Source organism: Rattus norvegicus, chromosome 1 (assembly GCF_036323735.1).
Source record: "Rattus norvegicus strain BN/NHsdMcwi chromosome 1, GRCr8, whole genome shotgun sequence".
Taxonomy (NCBI): domain Eukaryota; kingdom Metazoa; phylum Chordata; class Mammalia; order Rodentia; family Muridae; genus Rattus; species Rattus norvegicus.
The window spans coordinates 144,656,205-144,680,940 of record NC_086019.1 but is presented as its reverse complement, the minus strand read 5'-3'; the positions used below and the strand labels follow the sequence as shown (position 1 = coordinate 144,680,940).

The following is a 24,736-nucleotide window of genomic DNA, read 5'->3' as shown; positions in this document are numbered from 1 at the left end:
TCGAATTGGGAGGGAGCATGTTTTATTTCTAACTAAGACGGCTGGCAGACGATAGCATTCCCTCGTGAGAGTGCTACTCTGCCCTGGCTGAGGTGGTGTCCAGGCTCCTCAAGAGTCCCCATGAGGACGGATCCTCAATGCATCCTTCCCTAAACAGCTACAGAGGGGAGCTCTGGGGGTGAAGCTATGCCATGCCCCCGGCCCTTTTAAACACAAAGACAGTCTTCCACTCCGCAGGTCACTGTGGCGCACTCCGGCAAAGCTGTGTGCTGTTCCTTTGCCTTGTTGGCTCCTTGTTGTGCTGGAGATAGAACTCAAGGGTTTGCACCCTACCACCATGTGACTACCATGTGACCCCATTAATGGTTTTTCTTTTTCCAAGACAAGTCAGATGTGGCAGTGTACACTTTATCTTAGCACTCAGGGGGCGGAGACAGGTGGATCCCCATGAGTTCAGCAGCCTGGTCTACCTAGCAAGTTCCAGGGCAGCAAAGCCTACATAGTCAAACTTTGCCTCAAACAAACAAAAACAAACAACAACAAACAAAACAATGCTTTAATACAATTGAAATGTCTTATTTAAATAAGTGACTTGTAAAACCCTAAGAGACACTGGAGGAGGGAATCAATGGACTGTCTAGAACACTGTTCCTTTCTGCTGCCCTAGGTTGAGGGTTCCCTGGGAGAAGAGCAGCAGGCAGCCCCTTAGTCCAAGCAGAGCTGAAAACAAACCATGGAGAAGATGCACTTGATTGATTGCCTTTGTAAAGCCCTGTCCAGATACTCTCTGAGAAAACAAACAGGAGCAGACAGGCTACAGAGCCTGGGCAATTAAACTTACAGACATTAAGCCCCCAACGAGGTCAGTGGCGTGAGGGTCATCCTCAGTATTAAACTGGGGTGAATACAGTTCAGTGGTTCTCAGGATATCCAGCACATGGTTCAAGGCTTCTGTCACAGACACAGGACTGTTTTCCTGGGCAGCACTAAGAATATTGATTACCTACATCACAGAAATAGAAGACTTGAGTTTTGTAACCTTAAAAACAGAGAGCAATCAAGGGTCAGGCATAATAGTCTGTCACTGTGCCATCGTGGTAATCCCAGTCACAGTGTCTCTGTCACCTGTCCTTTCTTCAGAGGAGGTAATATTATATAACCAAGAGCACTCTTACTGTTGCTTTCCTGTCAGACAGTTGAATGGGAGTACCAGAGGCCTGCATACTCAGGGAAGACCGACCTTGGTGATTGGTGCCTCAATCATCATAGAATGTATCCGGGCCAGAGAGGAATGTCTTCTCTGATTGGAAACTGTGGAGAAAGGGGTGAGAAATCAGGGTGTGCCCAACCTTGGGCACACGTCTAGACACTGAGGGCTTCATTCTCTCCCTTCCTGGGTGGCAGTGAGCTCAGCTACATACAGAGGCATAGGAGTCACAGCACACTGGCTGAGCTTCCCCTCCTGTCTTTCCACAACAAACCCGGGCTCTACAGCCTTCACTTCTAGGTGCTAGGAGGCACATACGAGCCCATGGACTGAACCTCTGATACCACAGGCCAGAAACGACAGAGAACAGTGGGCAGGTCAAGGCCAAGCAACCCCTTTTGTGTCTACAACAACAAGGCCTCAGTTATGCTCTTGCTGTTCCCCAGAAGTCAAGATGTTCTGGAAGACTGCTCCATACCATGTAAGGTGGGAGCACTGGATTAAGCCTTATCCTAACTAAAATCAATTAATTTCTGGTTCAAATTTCCAAGGTTCTCTCTAGTGCTCTCCTCTGGTGTTTAATCTAGGTTAATCAGGCAACAGCACCACAACCAGGTTCTTTTGGTCACGTCCAGGTATGGCTCCTCTGAGATGAGGGAAACCTGGACAATGTACAGGCAGGAAAAGAACGTTCCCAGAGCCCTGTGTCTCCATGAACACCCCACCATTAGGGTTCCAGAAGGCCCAACAATATGGTGCCTCAGCCTCAATTTGCCTTCAATTAAACAGGCCCAAAGACAGATACTGGCCAGGAAGACTCAAATTGTCTCAGTTTGGAGGACCAACAAAACTTACATCTAATTTTAGTAACTAGCACATGGCTGCTAACATTACATTTTACACAATAAAGTCACTAAACAAAACCCCACCATCAGAGAAGGATTCACTCTTATTTAGGAATACAATCAAAGCACTTAGCAGGGTCAGAATAGACAGTGGACGGCAGGAATTGCACCCTTGAAAACTTCTCAGAGGGGTTTTTAAGGATGTTAACTAGCTCAATTTGTCACCTCACAATATATACATAGTCTAAGATAGCGTGCTGTCTATGATGAATACACACGATTCTAAAATTTGTCAACTAAAATTTCATTTTAAAAATAATTTGGAAAAATCGAATAGCATAAATACAATGAAATAAGAGATAAATAAATAAAAGATACAAAAAGTTCTATGTATAGGGAGGACTCTGAGGATCTGCGAGTGCACTCGCTGTTCTGTCCTCAGATCCACTGCATCTCTATACTAGTGCCATGTGATTAGAATGGCGGTCGCTTTCTGTGCAGGAGGAGCTCACAAGGCCTAGCCCTAGCTGAGGAGCTGCTGGCAGGCTCCCTGTGCTTCACTGATCCGCCCTAAGATTGTGGGGACGCAGGCAGCACAGAACGGACTGCCAGGGTTCATTAAAAGAAAAAATAAAAGAGCATGAAGGCACGAGTGGGGGCATGGTAGGAGAAGGGCATGGTGAATGCATGTAAAAACAAAACAAAACCTAAAACCTATGTAGTCTTAGAAATGCTGTTTCCGCTGAGCGGCGCACACCTGTAGCACCTGGTGGAGTAAGGCAGGAGGGTCAGGAGTTCAAGGGTCATCCTGGACTACATGGGGTGTTTGTAAATACTATTATCTTTTCCTCCCTCCCTCCCTCCTTCCACTTTTTTTTTTCAAGACAGGGTCTCACTATTTAGTCCTGGCTAGCCTAGAACTCTAATGTAGACCAGGCTGGCCTCAAACTTAAGAGATCTGCCTGCCGTAAGGCTCAGATACTGGGGTTAAAGGCATGCATCTGCACCTCCAGGCTAAGTGTCTTCTTAGTAAGAGTTTTACAATCTCTAATTTAATACAATTGGCTGTTTGTTTGTTTGAGACAGGGTCTCTGTGTAACCCTGGCCATTCTAGAACTCTCTCTGTAGACCAGGCTAACCTCAAATTCAGAGATCCACCTGCCTCTGCCTCTCAAGCGCTGGTATTAAAGGTGTGCGCCACCACCACCCCCACACAATCTCCAATTTAAGCCCACAACTTCCAAAAGGTAAGTTTCCTCAGTAAACTGCAAACTAAATGGAATCTATCCTTCAAAATTACCAGATACGTGACTCAGGCCAGGACAGCAGAACGACGGACAAATCTACTGCTAAGAGTTTAAAAATCATATAGAATACACTGCCTATTTCTTTGATTTTTCCTTATTATTGGCTCATTTCAAAGGCTCACAGTGGAGTCTATCTGTGTGGAGGGTTCTTGTGAATGGGCAGTGCATGGTGACCAGGGAGTGAAGCTACAAGGATGGGCACCCTGTGCTCCGGCCTATACAACCCAGCCCACCACTCACCTTCGCTTGTTCTGGAGGAAACCGCTTTGACGTCCATCGAATGTTTCCTCCTGTCTTTATGCTTGCCTGCCTGACTATCTGTGGAAACAAGCAAGTGACATCCTTACAGAGATGTTAGTGACAAATTAGCAAAAGACATCAAACTAAATGTTAAATGTCCACAGGTGTTAGAGCTTGAACAGCATTGACAACACCACAGAAACACTGTGGTCAGAAACGGACCACACACACCTTGGTTTTGAGAGGCTACACTTTTCTCAAAGTCCAAACTTTACAGAGTCCAAAGGCATGAGGAAATAATCAGACCAGATGGTTCTCCTATTGTAGTTAAACAAACAAACAAAAAACACCAGAGGGATTTTTTCCCTCCTCATTTATCCTTGTCCCAAGAGAACAAAACCTTTAAAATTTTCTCAGTCACATCCTGGGAGAATGTGCTTCTCTTTCCTAGGGTCACATGTGGAGCACAGAGTGGGGTACAGTGTTAGGATAATTTGCCTTTCTCCCTGACTCCTGTTTTCACTGCTATTCTAGGCTCCAAATAGGACTTCTGTAAACTACACTCTAGCCCTTGCCCTGAATGGTCACTTCCTGTCTGTCCCTCTGTGTACCTATGATGCCTTGTGTGGGGCTGAGAGCTTAGTGAACAACTTACATCCCATCTCACAGAAGAAGAAACCGGGAGCAACCAGCAGCTGAGTGTAGGGAGTGGCAGGGCAGAGTCTGCTCTTCCCAAGATGTGGTGGAGCTCTCTGCCTAGCTTGCCACCCTTGTCCCATTCTTGTTCCTCTGCCCAAGGCATGATCTCAGTGCAGGCCCCAAGTGCTCCTACCTCCACACCATGGAAAAGGTTCATCGCCTGTCTCTGTTTTGTGGTGCTGGGCATGAAACTCACAGCCTTGAGTACTCTAGGCAAGCATGCTACCACATAGTTAGATTCACAACTCTGCTCTTAGCTTCCTGCCCAACATAAGCCAGAGTCTGTCGGTGTGGACTTGCAAAGGCTACTGCTGAGTACCTCTGTGCTGCTGGTATCTCACTGAACCTAGTGAGCCCTCTCTCTGGCTATTTCCATCTGCAGAAGCTGCGCTCTCCTGGCCTTCTGTCCACCTTACTACTCCTTCTACTTTTGCATGCTGTCCTCTTCCTCAGGCCCAGGCACTTCCAAAGGCTGGATTCCAAACGTTCTAGCCTCATTCCTTTCTCTTTTAGGTAAACACAACCTCCTTCAGAGACCTGAAGTGCTAGGGTTGAGGGGATACCCAGGGGGACCCCACCCACTCAGAGGAGAAGGGGAGGGGTGCAGTGAGCAGGATGTAAAGTGAGTAAGTTAAAAAAAAATTAAAACAAAACAAACAAACAAGCCCGCCCTCCTGTTCTAATTTCCACGTGTGGTTTTACCCCACCCTCTCCTAAGTATCAAATTTACATCTGCAAGTTAACTCCCTCTCCAAAGTGAATTTATCCTTTGCAAACTCTGTTCTTTATACCTAAGCACAAGACAGGATCTGCCCACTGGATCAATTCTCTATTGCAACCAGCAGAACTAGATAAACCTTATCAGCTCTTCCCTGATCATCCTCAGGGTCAGCTTCCAACTCCCCCAGGGCGGCACTCAGAACCCTACAGAGCTAGCCCTGACTCTCTAGACCCCTATCACATCTTTATGTTGCGTCTGTCCATCCCCCAAACATCTACACCTTGGTACAGGCTGCTTTTAGAATGCACGTTTCTCCTGTTGCCTCCTTTCCCTCGTTAACTCTGCTCCTCTAGAAGATGCAGAACAGGTACCATAAACTTCGGGAAAACTTCCCTGTACGTCTCCTCATCCCATGCCATCAGGGTATAGTAACAACTGGTTTTATTGTCCATCTTGCCAACTGTGAACAATCTGGGGGCAGAACAGTCTTCCCTGGATGGCCAAGAACTTACCTAGCACACAGCAGATACTCAGTCAACACATGCCTTCTCATGAGCCCTGCACCGTCCTGTGCACGGGGGGAAAGGACTGTCGAGCTCTTCAACATCTTCCAGAGTATCAACTCCCTGGCCTTCAGAGGCAGGTGCAGGCTGCCCTCCATTTCTCTCTGCTTTAGCTCAGCCCTACTGCTCTACTCACGAGCAGCCTTGGCATCTGTGAGGTGACTGTATACTGGCCCCAGACGCTCATTCCTTCAAGTAGCACCTCCTCTCAGCCATGTGCAGTGATCAGTGTCTCTCCTTTCTGGGCTGTGATTGTTTCTGTTCCCTTTCATCTCAGCAAATAGTTACCAAGCACTTACCCTGGACTGGAGCTGTAGTTCAGATCTCAACTATCCCTCCAAGTACTATGTGTTAAGGACTGCCCCTCCCAACCAGGACGGTGCTTTTGAATCTAAGAACCGCACACCTATCTCATTTGCTCCCTATGTCTCTCTTGAGGACTGACTCTGAGCGTCAGGTAGTGAGACACAGGGTCGAGGCATGCACTGTGCCTTTAGGAGAGTTGGGTCATCTGCTCCGGCCACTTCCTTTTCCTCTGTTTTGCACCCTGGCCAAGAAGCAGTAGTTTCCCCTCTCCACATGCTCCCACCACGTGCTGCCTCACTGGAAGCCTAAAGCCAACAAGGGTAAATAATCATAGGCCAAACCCTCCAAAATGGTGAGCCAAAATAAATGAGCCTTTTCTCTTTGTAAGTTAGTCGTTTCAGACATTCCCTTGCAGTATTAGGGATATGACAGTGGACAGGACAGTCATGTCCTCAGAAGGGGTGGGGTCTAGTGGGGAGCAAGGCAGGATCACAGTTATAGTAAAGACTTTGCAGTGAACAGGGAGCTGGAGCACAGCATGGCAGAAAGCACCAAGAGATCAGGATGGGGCTGTGACAAAGAGGAGGAGAGAGGGCAAGGAAATCCAATTCCCACAGGGACACTTTAGTTATTTATTTCTCTGTAAATCCTAGACCCTCTGCTCCCAACAGCCCAGTCAGGAATGCTGTCCCACTGTGTGTGTCCCTGTGGCTCTTCGTATATGACTCTTGGGCAATTTTCACCCAGCAGGCTGGAGGGGGGCTGTGTATGCCTTGCCCTGGCTCAGCTCTCAGATGTAGGCCGGGGACCAAGCAGTAAGCATGGAGGTCACTCCTAAAGGACTGCAAGCTCTGAGGAAACACCATGTCCAGGGGCTCACACACTCTGATATGGTGATGCGCTTATACATGGAAGTGACTCCAAATGGGCCTAACACCATCTGCCACTCTGTTCTTGGTTTCCTGTCCTATAAAACAGGATCCTTAAACTCTGCTCATCTTTTCAGAGACTCTGACGTTTCTGCAGCCTGATAGGACAGCCCAGGGAATGCTGGAGAAGCAGTGTTGGGCAATGGAAGTCACTATCTCCAATCAGCACCCTAATGGCATGAACCATTTGGTCTGGAAGCAGGAATTCCAGTCTGAATATGAGAAGCCGAGGCCAGGCACCTTACTCAACACACCCATAGGTTGCTGTGCTGCGGTCTTGGCACACTGCTAATACATGCGCTCAGACACTCAGCAAAACAGGCCTGTGGGAAGCGCCAACCTGCCAGTCCCAAGCTCCTACACATAGGCTAAGAAAAACGTGACACGTGTGGGGCTTTAATATTTTTCTAGACACCCAGACTCTCAGTGTCCTTTCTCTTGACTGGGGAGTTCTAGGACCTCCCTTTACAGAAGGGAGGAGTCCAGGACTGCCTGGCTCCACACATGGAGCAGGTAGCCTAGGCTTCCTAGCCAAGTGAGCACCTGTTCAGAGTCTTCTCTGGGGTAAGTGAAAGTAGAAGCAAGGTCCTGAGCCAGGCTCTTGCCAGAGCCAGGGTGCCAACCGTGGTGCTCCTGTGGCACCCCGCTCAGAGGGAGGGGCTGCTAGCACCCTTTCTCCCTGACTCCGTCCCAAACTGTCCCTGGACTCTCACCCAATCTGTAAGGTGCTCTCTCTCCTTCCAGTAAGCCCCACTGTGGCAAAACAGCCCCCACACCTTCAGGGATGTGACTCTTCTGCTGCCCAGGACTGAAGATGAACCAGGCGGTGGCTCGTGGGGGTGGTGGCAGCAGCTCCTAAGGGAGCATCACGTCCAAGCACAAATGGCGCAGGGCGTGAGTTGGGAGACTCCTACCTTGCCTATACTTGCCCTGGCCATCCGCTGATGGCCTCCCACCAAAGCCCAGCTCTGTCATTTCCTGTGTCTAGCTCTAAGCTGCCATTTGACACTTGTTTTTTGTCTGTAATAAAGGAGTGTTGATAACGGTCATGCCACTTCTCAGGACTACTCTGAAGAACTAAAACTAACAAAATGCCACTAATGACAAAACCCCGTGAAGAGCCCCGTGAGCTTGCAGCACAGAGCTGCATAGCAAGCCCTGCCTGACACTTCCACTTGGCCCCACAGTCCCCTGCGGCTCGGCTTCTGCCTGAACACTGACAGCTCTCAGTATCACCTCACCCTGGACCCTGTGTGCCCCAGCCCTTCTCTGCTTCACTCACTGGCAGGGACTTGCCTCACTCTGCCTGTCGTTCTCTCCCACAGGAACCCTCATGTTTCTCCCTTTACACCTGGGCTCCACCTCTGCACTTCCACATCCTCAGCTGATGCTTTTCTGGTCCAAAACATCTGCATCTTTAGTCCTTACCTCTTTGAAGACCTAGGAGCCAGTGATCAGCAGATATTCAATGCAAATCACTGATTACAGGGCCACACAGGTGAAGACCACTCTGGTCTGCAGTCATCCTCCCAGGCCTATGGCCACCCCCTACTCTCCCTGCTCAGATCTCTGCCCTTTCTTCACTCTTCTCTCTAGCCCTGTATCACCTCATTTGTTCCCTTCTCCTCTTTATCATCATCTCATCTTTCCGACCAATGTTTCCTCTCTCAGTCGTGATGTCAGCAGCACATCCTTCCCTGGGAACAGCTACAGACACCATGTAACAACTTCTTAGAACTCAAGTTCCCCCCTGCTCTGAAACCCTCAGAGACTCCCATTGCCTATGGATAAAAAGCCTGATTTCCTCTGTGGCCTTTAAGGACCATGATTAATTCGGACTCCTCTGACTTACTCTTCCCTCTCCCGCAGCACCTAATGGAGAGTGTCACAGGCCACCCCTTATCTGTGGCCAAGAGCAACAAACAGCCATGACCTGTGTGTGAGGGAAGCAAGCAAAACCTGGGTCGTAGGACAAATGGTGTCTGAGGTTGATTAGAAGACATGAGAAAAGCAAACCCAACGATACCTATAGGATGGTAGTGACCACTAGCCCAGTTGAAGATGTCATGCTAATGTACTTTGGTAGTCCACTCAACCCTGTCTGCCCCTTAAAGCGCAGCTCAGATTATAAAATCCTACTTCATCCATGTCTGTGTGCACACGTGCCACGCATTAGACCCATCAGTCTCCTCACACAGGCGAGAACCCATCCCAGGCACTGGTCAAGATGCCCACAGCACTGAAGTCCTCAAACCGTGCTGGGTTGGGCTGGGCTGGGAAAACAGGGTCCCACTACTGTACAAAGCAGGCCGATCATAGAAGGGACCTGTGAGTTTCCTCCCAAATGCTCAACCTTGAGAATGAATAGGGCCTCATACCTGTTTGACTATCAGTCTGAACACACTCAGTTGTGGTCTCAACCTAAAACGGAATTTTATAAGTCATTAGTTTTGATCACGTGGCATGCTTGCTTGAAGGATCAGGATCTGGGCTCTCTTTACCGACCTTATTGCTGCCATTGCACACTCTGATAATGGACACATAGTGTCTGATTTTTCTGTAAGTAGAAAACAATGCATTATTTTTCTCCTGACTCTAATTTGGTAATTTTTCATTATAAAAAGAATACTTCCTTTTACCAATATATAAAATGCTCATTTTTCCTTCTAAAAATATATATATTTTATATATAGGTCAAGGCTACCAATAAATGAACCAAACTTTATAAACACCCTTTTTTGTCTGGGGAAAAAAGACGTGACTTCACCAGTCACTTCCCTAGTTTTGACAACAGGTAGTATGAACACACATATGCTTTTAACAGTGTGCTACACGCTAGCCTCTAGGTCCCTAATGCGTCCTTCTGACCAGAGATCCTGATGCTCTCCAGCCAGCAGTCTGCTTACAGTCACTCACGGAGAGAGCCACAGGCTGCAGAGGCCACACAGGCTGAGGATCCTACGAGCCTTGGCAAGCCAATGTCTAAGACAAAGCAACAAGGGCTGCACACAGAAACTGCCGGCTTCTCCATTTATTTACTGTCCCTTCAGTTTCTTTCACCCCAGCCCATGCTCAAATCCCTATATACTTATCACAAGAAAGATTTGGAAAGGACATAAAAGAGCAAAGACTCAGACCAGAGAGCCCACACAGATCCACCTCCCTGAGGCGATCACCAACCGGCAGCAAAGCCGGCTGACACAGCACTCGAGCTGTGCAGTCGGCCGGCACTGAGGGCTGCACCAGGCACCATCATACATGGCAGTCAGAGCTGGGGCCAGAAAGCAGACCTCTCTATGACTCAGTTTCCTCGTGTGTAAAGGAGAGACATCACTGTGCTGATCAAACGGAGCTGCATTTAGAATGAAATGAAGGCCATCCCCCATTAGCAGGGCCTGGCTAGAGGGAAGTGCTTAGAGAACAGAGGCGGTTCCTGATGCCATGAGCCCACACTTCCTCCCTGGCCTCCTTCTCTTTGTGTCACACCTAGGTCTGACTTTACATTTTGCATAGTGAGGTCTTTCCTTACAGATTAATTTTCTATGATCATCACTTATTAAAGTGTGTATTTTACTTTTGGGTATTCTATAATTCACACTCAGTTTTCTGGAAACCTTATTATTTTGAACAGGTCTGAGACAAACCTCTAAAAATTTTAGGCTCTTAATAAATTTACAGTATGTGCATATAAGCACATGCATTCTTGCCCATGAAGCCATGTGTGGAATCAGACAGAGGTTGACATGGGAACGTCTTCCTCAATTGTTTCTCTATATTACTAACCATTATCATTATCATTATCATTATCATTATCATTATCATTATCATTACAGAGTTCCTCACTGAATGTGGATCTCACCATTACACAGCCAGGCTGGGTGCCAGTGAGACCCTAGGTCTCTCCCCACCGATGACAGGGTTACAGGCATGATGCACCCTGGCTTTTGTGGGGTGCTGGAGATATGCTCAGATTCTCAGGCTTGCACACTGAGCACATCATGCCTCAGTGAGCCAGCTCCTTGGCCCCTAGAACATCTTTTAGCATTCAAAATATTTTTCTCTGTGATAGGCCTTTGCAGAAATAGCTACTTTCAATTAGATAAAAAGCTTATAAACACAGAAGTACACCTGATTTGAATATAAATATTGAAGTCTCTTGCAAATCTACACGGCATAAAGAAGAGCATTTCAAGTCTGGTGGCTCTGGACTGCAAGTGGAAGGTCCTCAGGGAACTACTGCCCTGGAAGGCCTTCCTGCGGGACCCCGGCCTTGCTCTGAGCTGTTTACACTTCTGTGAGCAGTGTGGAGTCTACTCAAGTATTCAGAGCCAGTTCGAAACACAGACTGTTGACTGAAGTACATTTTTTTCCACTTACCCTCCCTGCCCAATGACAGGTATTATCTTCACATTTTGTTGGATGTTATCTCCATTTTTCTTTTGGGTATGGTAAACTCCTTGCCACTCCTAGGAATAGAATGCATGCATCATTATGCTTTGGGTTTGAAATATAAATCCAGGATTGGTTCTGATTCATTAATCACCATGAAAGAACAGGATAAAGAATGATCCCAAAGCCAAATGCAATTCGAGTAAGCTGATATTCTTCCTCACCCTGTCAAGTTACCTGACTAAAGTCAAGTCACTGCAGTGGCCCACAGCCATCTGTTGGCAGGAGAGAACTCCCTCACTTCACTGATCCCGCCTCTCACGGCTCTCACTGACTGTATGAAGGACTGTATGGCTGTATGAAGGACTGTATGGCTGTATGAAGGACTGTATGGCTGTATGAAGGACTGTATGGCTGTATGAAGGACTGTATGACTGCGCACTCTGCCTTGGTATTGGTGCAGGTGAACTCGGACTCAGAGCCAGGGCACCGAGGGCAGTGTGTGGTCAGTACCTCCTTACTGAGAATGGCTTCAGCCCTTCTAGCTCTGGGGGCTCAGTCCTTCTGCAGGGTGGGGTGCTGCAGCAGCTAGTCTGGCTCAGGTAGCCCCACAACACAGACCTGAAGCTGAAAAGCCCAGGGCTGTGATTTTAAGGGCTCACATGACCTGAGGCACGGACCCTTACAACAGAAAACCTTGGCTGAGGAGAACCAGGGCACACCTTCCCCTGGGGTGATGAGGGTAGCTAGGGTCTTGTCTTCATCAGATGGCCAGCCAAGGATCTGGGTTCATCTGACAAGTCACTTGGGGACTAAGCTATGAAAATCCCCAAAACTTCCAGTTGGACGTTTAGCTAGAGGTACCCACAATGTTCTCGGCCCTTCAGAACTCTGAACCCAGGGCTCTGAAGATACCCAGTAGGTACTGAGTCTGATTACTAGATGATATAATTCTGAAAACAGTAATTTTTTAGGAAGACCATGTCAAAAACAGCTAGCTCTGTCTGCAGTTAGTACTGAACAGAAAAAATAAAATAAAAAAGTGCAGGTTATAACAGCTTAGCCCTATGTGCAGGCAGCCCAGGGACGGGCTAACCAGGGATCCCCAAACAGGAAGGAGCAGGCAGTCGTCACCTCCACAGCCATGGAGCCACCCTGGAAAGAGCGCTCTAAGAAGACTATCTACGTCAATGTGGGAAACTGTGACAAGTCCCTAGCTACCCTCATCACTGCAAAGGAAGGTATGCCCTGGTTCCTCCTCAGCCATGCTACAACTATAGGAATATACTTAAAATCACTGTTCACTTGTTTGAGGTAGGCTGTCACTGTGCAGCCTGGGCTAGCCTGGAACTTGCTACAAAGACTAGACTGGTCTCACACTTGTAGCAACCCTCTTGCCTCGGCTCCCCAAGTGCTATGAACTGTATACTTTCAATGGTAGACTGTATGGTGTGAAAATTACATCTCAATAGAAGTGTTACATTACATGAAAAAGAAAAGAGGGAGTGGAGGAGAAAGAAACAGCAGCTCAAGTGACCAGCACATTGAATGATAGATTCAGAATGTCCTTCTTAGCTCTTTCTGAAGAAACTCAGACAACTGAGAGACCCGAGCCAAGGTCTAACAGGCCATGCCAGCATCATAGTTCCCCAAAAGGAGCAATGATCAAGTCACTGTCCTGGCTTGGGGAACAATGTTAAATATAAGTTTTCCAGTCACCAATGTTAAAAAAAGTGTATCTAGCATAAACCATATTTACTAATTATAAATATACAAAACAGTTATGTATCACTGTGAGGTTGAACTCCAAAGAGGAAGAATACTTCCTTAGACCATGGTCAGAGAGGTTTCTAGTTCGTAAGTCTGAAACCCAGTGAGTCCAGGAGCCAGCCTGTTTGGGATGCGGGCTTTTGCACAGTCCTGTCCCCACATGAGTTCCCACTGCACAGGCAGACTCCTGCTTCCCTGCTGCTCTGGCCCAAGCAGCACATCAGGCCGGGCTTCCACAGATATTGATGTAGTCCCCTTTGGCAATCACTGTCACAAAATTAAGTCATTGTCATGCAGCTGTCCTGTCCCCAAGGCTGGTACTGTGCTTACCACGGTAAACAATCAAACAACACGAGGCTTTTGTTTAGAGTGACTGAGGTCAACCTCAGAGTCTTGGTCACCAGGCTAAGCAATCTAAACAGATACTAAGGGAACAACTGGACAATCTTGAGATGAGGAGACCATATGTCACTGCGGGGACCAGGTCAGGGGCAAACGTGCACACTCAAAGCAAGGAAATTAGCAGCCAACAGGATTGATGACCTTGAAGGAGGCAAAAGGCAGAAGGTTCAGTTTATTCCAAGGATCTTAGACAAAGTATAAAGACCTATGAACAGAGAGAGTGATTAAGAGATGGGATTTTTATTCATGAAAGGCAAGAGGAAAATCATTCTCTGACAATTTTAAGTGACAGCAGCCTACAGAGGGACAAGAGCAAGAGGGCAAAGGTCAGAGTCCAGGTAATTTGTGGAGGAAACAGAAGAAAGTGGAGTAGGGAAGTGGAGCTTGTCAGTGAGGAAGGAAGAGGATCACAGAAAATAAAGAAGGTCAAAGAGTCCTGTGGACACATATCAGCACAGACAGGCTTAGGAATCGCCAATATTTATTCTGCACTGAGTACGTGTATGTGTGTTTCAGGGGTGGAGCAACAAAAGAGGAAAAGTCAAGATGTCTAGACAGGGACAGGCCATGTAAGTAAGGCTTAGCTTCCTGGAAGATAGGGCACTGTAAGTCCCCTAACAGGGGAGTTATGAGGAAGAAGTGATAGAAGGCACGAATGTGAACCTAAAAAATCCAGTTAACATTTCTATCTACTCCGGAGAGAGTAACCGTCAGAAAGGGCTGTGGAGTGATGAGCATCTGCACAGCTCTGCCCCAACTGCAGGGGAATCGCTCCTCTGGCCCAGGGTTTCCAAACTGACATTCTGATGCCTACAGTTCTGGCCAGCTGACCATTTGCTGAGTCTCCTCTGTTCGGCCATGTGGGGCCCTAGTGGACATTTGAGTTCTCCTTGCTGACCACAGCATCACGGTCCCACAAGGCCACTGACCCCTCTGCTAGCCCTTCCCCTACAGAGATTGAACTAGAAAGAGGTCTGCCCTCTCACCTCAGTGAACCAGCAGGCTGCTGAATGGGCAGAATCATCTTTACACACACTCTAAACACTCAATACACTAAGTAAATGGCCAGACTCCTTTTAGAAATAGAGTAGCAAATAGGCCAATACCATAAAAGTCTTCCTGGGTTTTGTTCATAATCGTTTTAAGTCTCTAGAGAGTTTCTGCTATTCAGACTTGAGGCTTTTGCCACTGGTCCCCAACAGTGTTACTCTCGCAGAAGTGAGACACTGCACACAAATTTCATACAGTGACCACATGCCCTGTCACCGTTGGCTCTCCTCAGTGAGAGGGATCCAGCTTGCCTGGCAGAGGTCTGGACTAGTTGATACCCAACAACAGAATCACCAGCTTAAAAAAAAATAAGCCAGGCATGCTGGTAAATACCTTTAATCCTAGTAATGGGGAGGCAGAAGCTTGTGGATCTTTTTAAGTTTGAGGGCAACTTGGTCTACAGAGAGAGATCCTGTCTCAAAACAAAACCTCTGCCTCCAAGTACCACCAAAGGGGAGAAGTGACAGAACTGCATGCCAAGGGAAGGCCCCAAAGACAATGTCCTCTAACCCAGCCTGCCAGGGCGCTGAGATCTCTATGCCCATCGCAGTCTTTGGTCTCTTGTCAGAAGACCCTCTGCTCCTCCCAGTAAGACAAACACCACGCTGAACTTCAAACCTGGAACCAAGCTGTGTCTACCTACGGTTCTTTCCTCTCATGGTACCCCACACCTGGCACCAGGAGGTGCCGAGAGCCCACAGGAAAGGTCTGGCCGACTGCACTGCTCCTCCTCCTCCTTCAGCATTCTCATATACTACTTCTCCCAGTCAGCAACGATCCCTCCTGTTCCCAACTCTGGAAACTGAGTTCTCTCAGGCAATGGTCTTGCTTTGACCATCCTTCTGTGGCAGAATTCAGCACAGTCTTGGCACACAACTGGTATTTGAAAATTGCTCCATGAATGACTGAGGCTCAGACATTCTCTAAGGGTGTCCTGCCTCACTGGCAACCCTTATCCCGGACCATGTACCAACATCTACTACTTAAAAGGTCAGTTATCAAGAATACCAACTTTCCAGGACAGCCAGGGCTGCACAGAGAAACCCTTTCTTACACACACACACACACACACACACTCTCTCTCAGATAAAAACAGTCATTTTAAGGTCAATCCCAGATATCGTGCTTGCTGGCTAATCACAATGCATCCTTGGCTTCAGCTCTGCATCTGTAAAGTGAGATCGACAGGACTTCTGGGAACAGAGTAAGGCCGAGGCCACTGCCACACATGGTGCTGAGTCTTCCTCCTTACCCGGAAGTGATGACAGCACTAACATCTTACTTACCTTGTCGATTGTGACACAGGAATTTATGGCATCCAGCAAGTCACCTTTCTTCTCATTGATGGGCACTTGTGCTAACTCCTTCCCTATTAGTTCTCCCGACTGATAACCCATTGTTGTTTCAAATGCAGGGTTTGCATACTGGAAAGAGACAAAAGAAAAAATTAAGCGAATTTACAGATGTTCTGAAAAAACTGAAGTCTTCCCCCTAAGTACCGCCCATCTCGTGAAAACCCAGATGCTTGGACTTCATTATGAGCGTTCCACGGCCACTAGAACATTGCATTATGGGAGGCTTCTGCTTAGGTCACACATGGCTGAGCTTCCTGCTGTGTCCTTCTGACTCCAGAGTGGCAGCAGGTGCTCTCCAACTTCAGTGAAGACCAAGGAAGGCATGTTCTCAGCACAAACCCAGGCTGCTACACCAGAGCTGCCCAGACCAGCTACAGTGAAACCATGTACAGGCTGGGCTGTAAAACCCCAGGCTCTGCCCTCTGGTCTCTGCAGGAACTTCATCCACGTGCCCTTCTGGGTGGTGAGAATAAAAACACGACTCTCTGGTACGAATCAAATGAACAATGTGTGGAGAGCAGCTACACGGCAGAAAGTGGGTATCCAGGAAAGGGTGATGCTGAATTTCAAACAGGATGAAAAGATGAGGGAAACCCACGAGCACACCGAGCATGTGTTGGTGGTGATGAAGCAGAGCTGACGGTCACCATCAGGACCTGCCTTCTTCAGGAGAGCCTTGAGCAAGCACGTGACACGTGAACTCGGGCAATCCCCAGACCTTATGACAGGTTTTGCTTTCGTAGCATGGCAGTGGGTGGCTGCTGCTACTGTCACTCCTGTGTATACTAAGAGAAAGCAGATTCGGCTAGACTAAGTGACTTGCACAAAGATACACCCCTGTCTGGGGCAGACAGAAGCCTCGGCCCTCAACTCACGGCCCGAGCTGCCTCTCAGCACCGACTCCCAAATGTCCGCACCAGTAACAAAAGGGGCCATAAGGTGAGATCCGATGATACAATCAAAATGGATTTCATTGTAAAGGGCTCCTTCCCTGGACCAGCTGCCCTGGAGCAGTTAAGAGCCATGTCATCTTCATAGATATCTACTTTGCTCTGACAGAAACCAGCTTTGCTAATAATGGTAGTCTGCTATTTTCTGAATTGTTAACTGTTTTTAGAAAGTTTTTACAGGTTTAAACTGCCTCCAAAAACTGTGAAAAAGCTTGCCTGCCGTCAGCCTGGCACAGCCTCCTGAGTGAGTCTCTCTTGGTTAAAACACCCAGCCACCCCAGGGGAAATAATGAGACAAGAGCAACCATTTCTACATTTCTACTTCCATAAGAAATAATTTTCTTATCTAGAGAATTTACTTCAAATTACATATTTTATTGATTTTGCTCTTACAATCGTCTGGGAGGGGTAAGGGGAGAGGGAGAATGGGTTCTTGGACTTCCAGAAGAAAAAAAAAATCAAATTGTGGGGCTACAATCCTAAGAACAAGAACAAACAAAATAAAAGCAGAAGCAGACATTTCCCAAATAACAAACCTGGATGATGTGGTCCTCACTTGTGATCTCAATCGCTTCTTGACTCTTCTCTAACGCAGTGAACACTGAGTTACAAGCCCTTGATGGACAGAACAAAAGGTCTGGTGAGCGTATTACGTTATCACAGCTACTAAGTCCTCCACAGTCGCAGCCACTGCAGCAGCTTACTTAAGGAGCTAGTGTCTGGTTCTGAGGTGAACGAGGAAATGTTTGAAACCATGAAGACGACCTTCTGCAGCCCTGGTACTGTGTACAGCCCTGATGGTAGGGGCACACCACTGTAGTCGTGGGGCCCTGAGCACCTAGAATGTCCCTTTCCAGCACCGAAGAACCTTCATAAGGGCTAAGTGAGAGAAGAGAGTCAGGCTTGCTGCCTGGCCTGGCACAGGGGAGGCAGCCATTGGAGTATTATTTCAAGTCATTCTTTTCACAGACTTGGGGGCACCTGGGAGGCTCAGCTCTGCTGCCTGCTCCCTTCACCGAGTCTTCCCCTGTGAGCACATCCACACATCATGCTTTAAACACTCTCTTAGCTACACAGGCAGCACTGTTCACTGACGAACATGAGAAACATAACAAAGTGGCTGCTCACCCCACCACAAGAGTAAGAAGGGACAGAATTAGCGATGCCATCGCGCACAGCTCACAGGGATATGAGACTGGGAACAGTGGAGAAACTCCTCAGTGGTTAGACACAAAATCACCATGTGTATCCACTCCGGGTTACATCTTAACAAAAGGAGAGTATATGTTGGCACTGAACCTTGTTCATAACAGCCGGCCAGGACTAACAGCTCTGATGTGCACCAGCAAAGAATGAATAATTAAATGTGATATACGCATAAAATGGAATACTATACAGAAATAAAACCCAGTGAAGTCCTGCTATCTATGCTATGGTACAGGTGTGCCATAAAAAGATATTTAAATGCAAGGACTCAGTTACAAGGGACCACACACTGTATGACTCCATTTATATAAAAGGTCTAAAACAGGCAAATCCAAACACAGAGAGTAAAATAGGGGTGTGGGCCTGGAGTTAGTAAAACTGTCTGTTCTAGAAGTGTGCTGGTGAGTTCTCAGCTCTGGGACACAAGAAAACCACCGAGTAACCCATGACTGGCAAATGGTATGGCACGTGACGTCTGTCTCCTAAGGCTGTTCACTAGACCAGGGGAGAGCATCTGAAGCCCACGCTTAGACATAGCGAGCAAGCACTCTGGGGAGTTGCTTTTACAAACATGTATGTCAACATGTACATTTGTAAAAATGTAATCATTCTCATAGCTTTATCGTCTCTTTCTCTCACTGAGCTAACAACAATCGTGGCTCTCCATCACCATGTTCAATCACCATATATTTTACTATAAGGTTACACCTAAGTATTTTCATCAAAGCCCCATGAGGAGGCACGTGGGCTGCTTCCAGACTCCTCTTAGATAGGAATCCCCAAAGCATGACCACAAGGCTCTCTTGCCTCACAAGACTCAAACCCTGAGCAACTGCCTGCTTATACACAGAGTGCAGAGAGTAGGCAAGTAAGAACTTTAGAAGCAACAATGTTCCTTCATCTTCTTGCTCAAAAAAGCTGTTACTGAAAACAAGAGGAAGCCTCGACACAGTAAAGGTCTCCTGCTAACCTCCACAGCCTGAGTGTGCTCTCCAGGACTCGCGTGGTCAGAAAGAGAGAAGACTCCCCAGGTGTCCTCTGACCTCCACATATACACTGTGTGTGCCCACATCCACAGCCACAAACCTACAATGTAAATAAATCAATTTCCAATAAGAAAAATTAGAAGCAAGGAGCTGGAGAGACGGCCCAATGGCTAAGAGCACTTACTATTCTTCCAGGGGACCTGAGTTTCCTTCCCAGTTCCACATCAGACAGCTCACAACAGCCTGTAAGAGCAGCTCCATGGGACCTAGCACCTTGCTCTGGATGCTGAGGACACCTGCAGTTATACACACAATACCCCCCACCCCTGCCACAGCACACACATATACACCTAATAAGAATAATAAAATTAATATTTTTTTTTTAAAAAAATGATCAGGATTCCATCCACGTGCTGCTCTATCAGTGCCATCAGTTCAACTCCCAACACCCAGGTCAGCCAGCTCATAAGTGTCAGTTACTCCAGCTCCAGGGAATCTGATGCCTCTGGTTCCTGCAGGCACCTGTACCCATTTACACAACCCCACCCCCATACACATAATTAAAAATAAAACCCTAAACCAGCTGGTGAGGTGGCTCAGTTGATAAAAAGAACTTGGGAGACAGAAGCAGGTGCCAGCCTGGTCTACATGGTGAGTTCAGAATGAAACAAACAACAACAGAGGACAGACAGATCTCTGTCTGTCCCACCTCTGATGTGAGCTGCTCAGAGGACTGGGCCTGTAGGAAGCCCCGAAACTCTTCACTCCTCACTCTTTCTCAGCCAGAGCAGAACAGGGTGAGCGGGTGGAGTGGGCCAGTGGGGTGGGCGGGGCAAGCCCGACAGTCTCCATTCTTGTTCCTTTGACTGCTAGTTCAGGTGACTTCTTCTCCGGTGCTCTGACTTGTGAATTGCTTGTGCCTGGCTTCCCATATTTTCTTACTGGAGTATTTCATTATTTGAGTCATCAAAGCTCCTTATTTAGGATATTAACCTAATTCATGCCCATTGGAAACGCAACAAATAACCTTTCTACTCATTTTCCTGTAACTTTAACATTATTTCAGGGTTTGTTCCCTTTTAAGTATAGAAAAGCCCAGTGTTTTTCTGTTACTTGATTGGTTTCTCTTCCTTTGTGGAACTCAGTCTTTATGCCACAGCCACTCTAAAATGACTCATCATCCAAACAAATATCTTGCTTATATTTTTTAAGAATTTAGCATGGCTCTACATTTAAGCTTTTAGTTTACTGGTGGTTATTTGGGGTAGGGAGTGAAACTGGGATACGTTAATTTCTTTTCTAAATAATTAGGCAGCTGTCAGAATCCTGTGCACTGAAAAGCTCCTCTCTGTGTTGATTTGACTGCCACCCTGATCATCAGCCTGTCTCTACATTCTAGTCGGTGACACTGCAGGAACAAGGCTGTGCCTGGAACAGGTCTCTCTACTCACTATCTCCAGCCCCACGTTTCTCTTCCCTTTGTAATGTACATCTCTGTTGGCTGTCAGCTAGAGCAAGGCATGATGGGAAATGAGAAAGCGAGCATGGAATCAGGAGAGACAGATTCAGGAGAGTCGTGGGGGCCACATCTGGGAATCTGGACTTTGCCTTGAACTCAGTGGAGGATTTCAAGGCAGAAACACAAATGCTGTGTGAAGACTAAACAAGAGGAAGTATGAGGTAGTGGTAGGGAGTCTGACTGAGAATCCAATAATCCAGGCAAAAGATAGTGACCTTACTCCAAGAGTAAGTGAAGACAAAAATAATTGAATAGTCTGGAAAAACTGAGAAGAGCTGGGACACAGTGAGAAGAAGACTCAGGAGTGGGTAATGGAGGCCCAAGGGTTTCAGTGCAGGACGATATGCTGGTGCTACTGTGTTCACTACACTGAGGTATTGAGGAAGAAAGTTTGAAGTTACCAACCTCAGGGGGTGGGAAAAGAAAACAACTATAGTATTAAAAGTGTAAATTACAGGCCAGGTGTGCTGTTTGATTCCAGCAACTCAGGAGGCAGAGGCAGGCAGACCTCTGTGAGTTCAAGATCAGCCTGTGATAGACATTGAGACCCTGCCTCAAAATAGATACGTGCACAAGTAAGTGTGAGTCACAGGCAAGTGAACTAAGCACCGGTGAGCACTTGTGAGCTCTCAGCTGAGTCGAATGACTTTTCTCATCCAGCCTTTGACGTTACTGCTCAGTGACAATGCTTCTACACTGTAGTAATTAATTTTATTCTACGTGCATGTCTTTCCTACATATGGGGCCTTATACTGCTTCCTACAAATTGTAACACTTCAATTTCGATGGCTTTTTATCTGCCTTAGGCATATACATACAGAACAAGGGATCTGTCTTTGGTCCCCAATTAAAAAAAATGCTAAATAGCTGGACACAGAAGAGATACAGAATGAGGAGAATGGCTGCCTTTATTCTTCTGGGAACCTGGGAGCATTTAAAACCTTTTTTTCTTACTTGATCTACAAATATCTACTTGTTTCTTATTTAAAAAGAAAAAATTTCAGCTGCACATGGTGGCAAAGGCTTATGAGTCAAGCACTCAGACAGCTAAGAAATGAGGATTCTGTACTCATTGATAAGTGGATACTAGCCAAAAAGCTTGAATTAGCCAAGATGCAATCCACAGACCAAAGGAAGCTCAAGAAGAAGGATGGCCAAAATGCGGATGCTCTCACTCCTTCTTAAAAGGGGGAAAAATATCCATAGGAGGGGACATGGAACCAAAGTTTAGAGCAGAGACTCAAGGAATGGCCATTCAGAGCCATTCAGAGCCTGCCCCACATGTGGCCCATATTTATATATATATATATATATATATATATATATATATATATATATATATATATATATATATATATATCTCCACCAAAACTAGATAAGATTGATGAAGCTAAAAAATGCATGCTGAAAGAGACTGGATATAGATCTCTCCTGAGAGACACATCCAGAGCATGTCCAATACAGAGGTCGATGCTAGCAGCAAACCACCAAACTGAGAATAGTACCCCTTGTGGGGAATTAGTGGAAGGATTGAAAGAGTTGAAGGAGCTTGCAACCCCATAAGAACAACAATGCCAACCAACCAGACCTTCCAGGGACTAAACCACTACAGAAAGACTATACATGGACTGACCCAGGGCTCCAACTGCATATGTAGCAGAGAATAGACTTGTTGGGGCACCAGTGGAAGGGGAAGCCCTTGGTCCTGCCAAGGTTGGACCCCCCCAGTGCAGGGGAATATAGAGGGAGCAGTAAGGGGAATGTATGCAGGGAATACCTGTATGGGGGAAGGGGAGTGTAGGGAATAGGGGATTATGGACAGGAACCCAGGAAGGGGAATAACATTTGAAATATGTTATTGAAATATATATCTAATAAAAATTTTTAAAAAAATAAAAAGAACGAAATGACTATTCCAAGTTCAAGATCGAGGCCAACCTTGGCTACGCAGCAAGTTCCAGGCCAACCTACGCTACATGAGATCCTGTCTCAACAAACAAAAAGAGAATTAATGACAACATTGGTAATGTAGAATAGAAAAAAAATATCAGTTGCCAGAGAAAAATGGCACTCTAGTGGGTGTGGTATATTTCAAGTATTTTCCCCTTAGCACACGAAACAGAAAATCCAGGATGTGTGGTTTTGTATCTTACTTTTTTCTCACTTACTACTGCTTTGAGGTCTCAAGTTTAAATGGGAGTCGCTCATCAGACATTGAGACGGATTCCAGAAAGTCTGCTGAGAAAGACTGGCAGCCCACTATCTATCACATCTTAAATGAAACAGAACAAAACAAAAACAACAACGATGATGACATATGTGCAGAGGCCAGCAATTGGTCTCCACTTTACTTTTTGAGTCGGAGTCTCTCATTGAACCTGAACTCACTGACTCAGCTAGACCTGCTGGTCACTAAGCCCCAGGGGTCCTCAGGCTCTTCAGTGCGGGGACTGCAGGCCCCCGGGTATTCCTGTGGATACTGGGGCTCTGATTCAGGTCCCTATGGCAGCCGACTTATACTTCTACTTTAACTGCTATCAGCTATGGCCGAAACACCCTTGCTTGCAAGTATGCCCGGGTCTAGTGGGCTTTTGAGCAGGACAGCATTACCTGAGTTTCAGCTGTGATCGCACCTCTCCAAATGCCAACTGGAGCAGTTCATTATAACAGGCCATGACGTTGGGGTTTTCTATATACCTCTATAAACAGAAAGGGCAGCTTTGTAGATAAAGAAGCACCTTTGATGTATGCCGCAAAAGAAATTCTAAACAAGCCTTTCAATTTGGCTACTGAAAATTTAAAACTACTTCGTAGTCATTAACGTACAACAGAGGATAAGAGATCAAAGTTAAATGCACCAAATTAGCTTGAAAATTAGAAACATTAAGGTTCCATGGTTACACTATATAGAAAGTAAGTGTATTAACCAGTCTTGCTGATAGGATTTTCAAGGAGTTTCTCAGATAGTAAGACAAGCTCCCTGTACACGGAAGCACATTATACTTCTGCTTACATCTGTGGCTCCAGGAGGGAACTCCTACTTGAGTAACATTTTGCACTAACAACCGAAGGAGCTGACCGGTACTCATTCTCTCCACATCAAGGTACCAGGAGAAGGCATGGTGTTCGCCCAGTGTCTCTTACTGCTGTGGATATTAAGTGTTCTATATGGCAACTTTTATGTCATTGAAACATCCCACAACAAAACAGACTGCACAGTTACAAGAAATAGAATCCATTCTACCATCAAATAATGTAGCTCATTACGGTATCTTAGAAGTCACTATGTTGTCACATACCTACAGGTCTGAGGGTACCCACAGAGCCTGCACAACTCCCTTACAGAAAATGGCACAGCATTTACATATAAATGATGCTATCTTCCTGTATACATTAATGACCTCTAGAATACTTACACTACCAAACACAAGGTATATGCTATACAAACAGCTGTCATACTGTATTATTTTGGAAACAGTAACAAGAAAAAGTCTATACACATTCATGTGCGGAATGTTTGTTTTCCTTACTACTTCGAGTCCACAATACAGTCTACTGGTATAGAACTGGGTAACAGGGGACTCATGGCTAGAAGTCCAACTATAGTTTCATTCTGACAGAAGACACTCATGAGCAGATTCACTCCTGTTTCTGAAAGAGTTCTTTGCTTTTACCTGCACAGTTAATGCACAGTAACTCTGACTAAAACTGAGCTCTTAGACCACTGTACCAATCCCAGTCAGTTCAGTATAGGGCATGGGCTGCTTGAGGAGGTCTCTCTGCTAGCAAGGTGAAGGCAGATGTGCATGATCTGTGTCTTGTCTGAGTGACAAGCAATCTAGGACATGTTAACTCCAGTTAAAAGCTGTGCATTAAGAGTGTCCTAATGAGACTCTTTCTGAGCTTGCCTCCTCACTTATACATGAAAAGTAATGCTGTTCCCACCTACCACAGACCTCCGTAAGAACAGGAAGAAGCATTCTGCCTCCAAACTGCTACAGGAATGAAAACATCAGGTAGTGGGGCTAAAGTGTTGGCTTGATGGTTAAGAGCACTGGCTACTCTTCCTGATGATCCAATTTCAATTGCTAACACCTACAAGGTGGCTAACACCCATCTGTAAGTTCCAGGGAATCTGACACCCCCTTTCTGCTCTGATGGCACCAAGTACATACACGGTGCACAGACACGTATGCGGGCATAACACAGAGATAGAAATTGTTTAAAAAGAAAAGAAAGCTAGTGCTACCGTAGTGGGGAAGGGGCAACTGAGGTCAGGGACACAGTAGGGC

General features: G+C 46.5%; 1 protein-coding gene across 8 annotated transcripts in view; it reads right to left on the bottom strand.

Annotated features, from left to right (window-relative positions):
• Positions 1–24,736, bottom strand: part of Pde8a (phosphodiesterase 8A) — a 123,014-nt gene that overhangs the window by 17,276 nt on the left and 81,002 nt on the right. For 5 of the 8 annotated variants that reach the window (XM_063262703.1, XM_006229438.5, NM_198767.1 and 2 more), the window contains exons 6-14: positions 23,055–23,143; positions 17,270–17,348; positions 15,715–15,852; positions 11,195–11,283; positions 9,323–9,374; positions 9,196–9,238; positions 3,600–3,677; positions 1,241–1,311; positions 842–1,003 (exon numbers count right to left, since the gene is read on the bottom strand). In XM_063262703.1, the coding sequence (XP_063118773.1) occupies positions 842–1,003; positions 1,241–1,311; positions 3,600–3,677; positions 9,196–9,238; positions 9,323–9,374; positions 11,195–11,283; positions 15,715–15,852; positions 17,270–17,348; positions 23,055–23,143 (801 nt within the window). Of the gene's footprint in view, positions 1–542; positions 721–841; positions 1,004–1,240; positions 1,312–3,599; positions 3,678–9,195; positions 9,239–9,322; positions 9,375–11,194; positions 11,284–15,714; positions 15,853–17,269; positions 17,349–18,909; positions 21,698–23,054; positions 23,144–24,736 lie in introns of those variants that run through there. The other 3 variants (XM_039113045.2, XM_039113044.2, XM_063262704.1) reach the window with 3 other exon arrangements.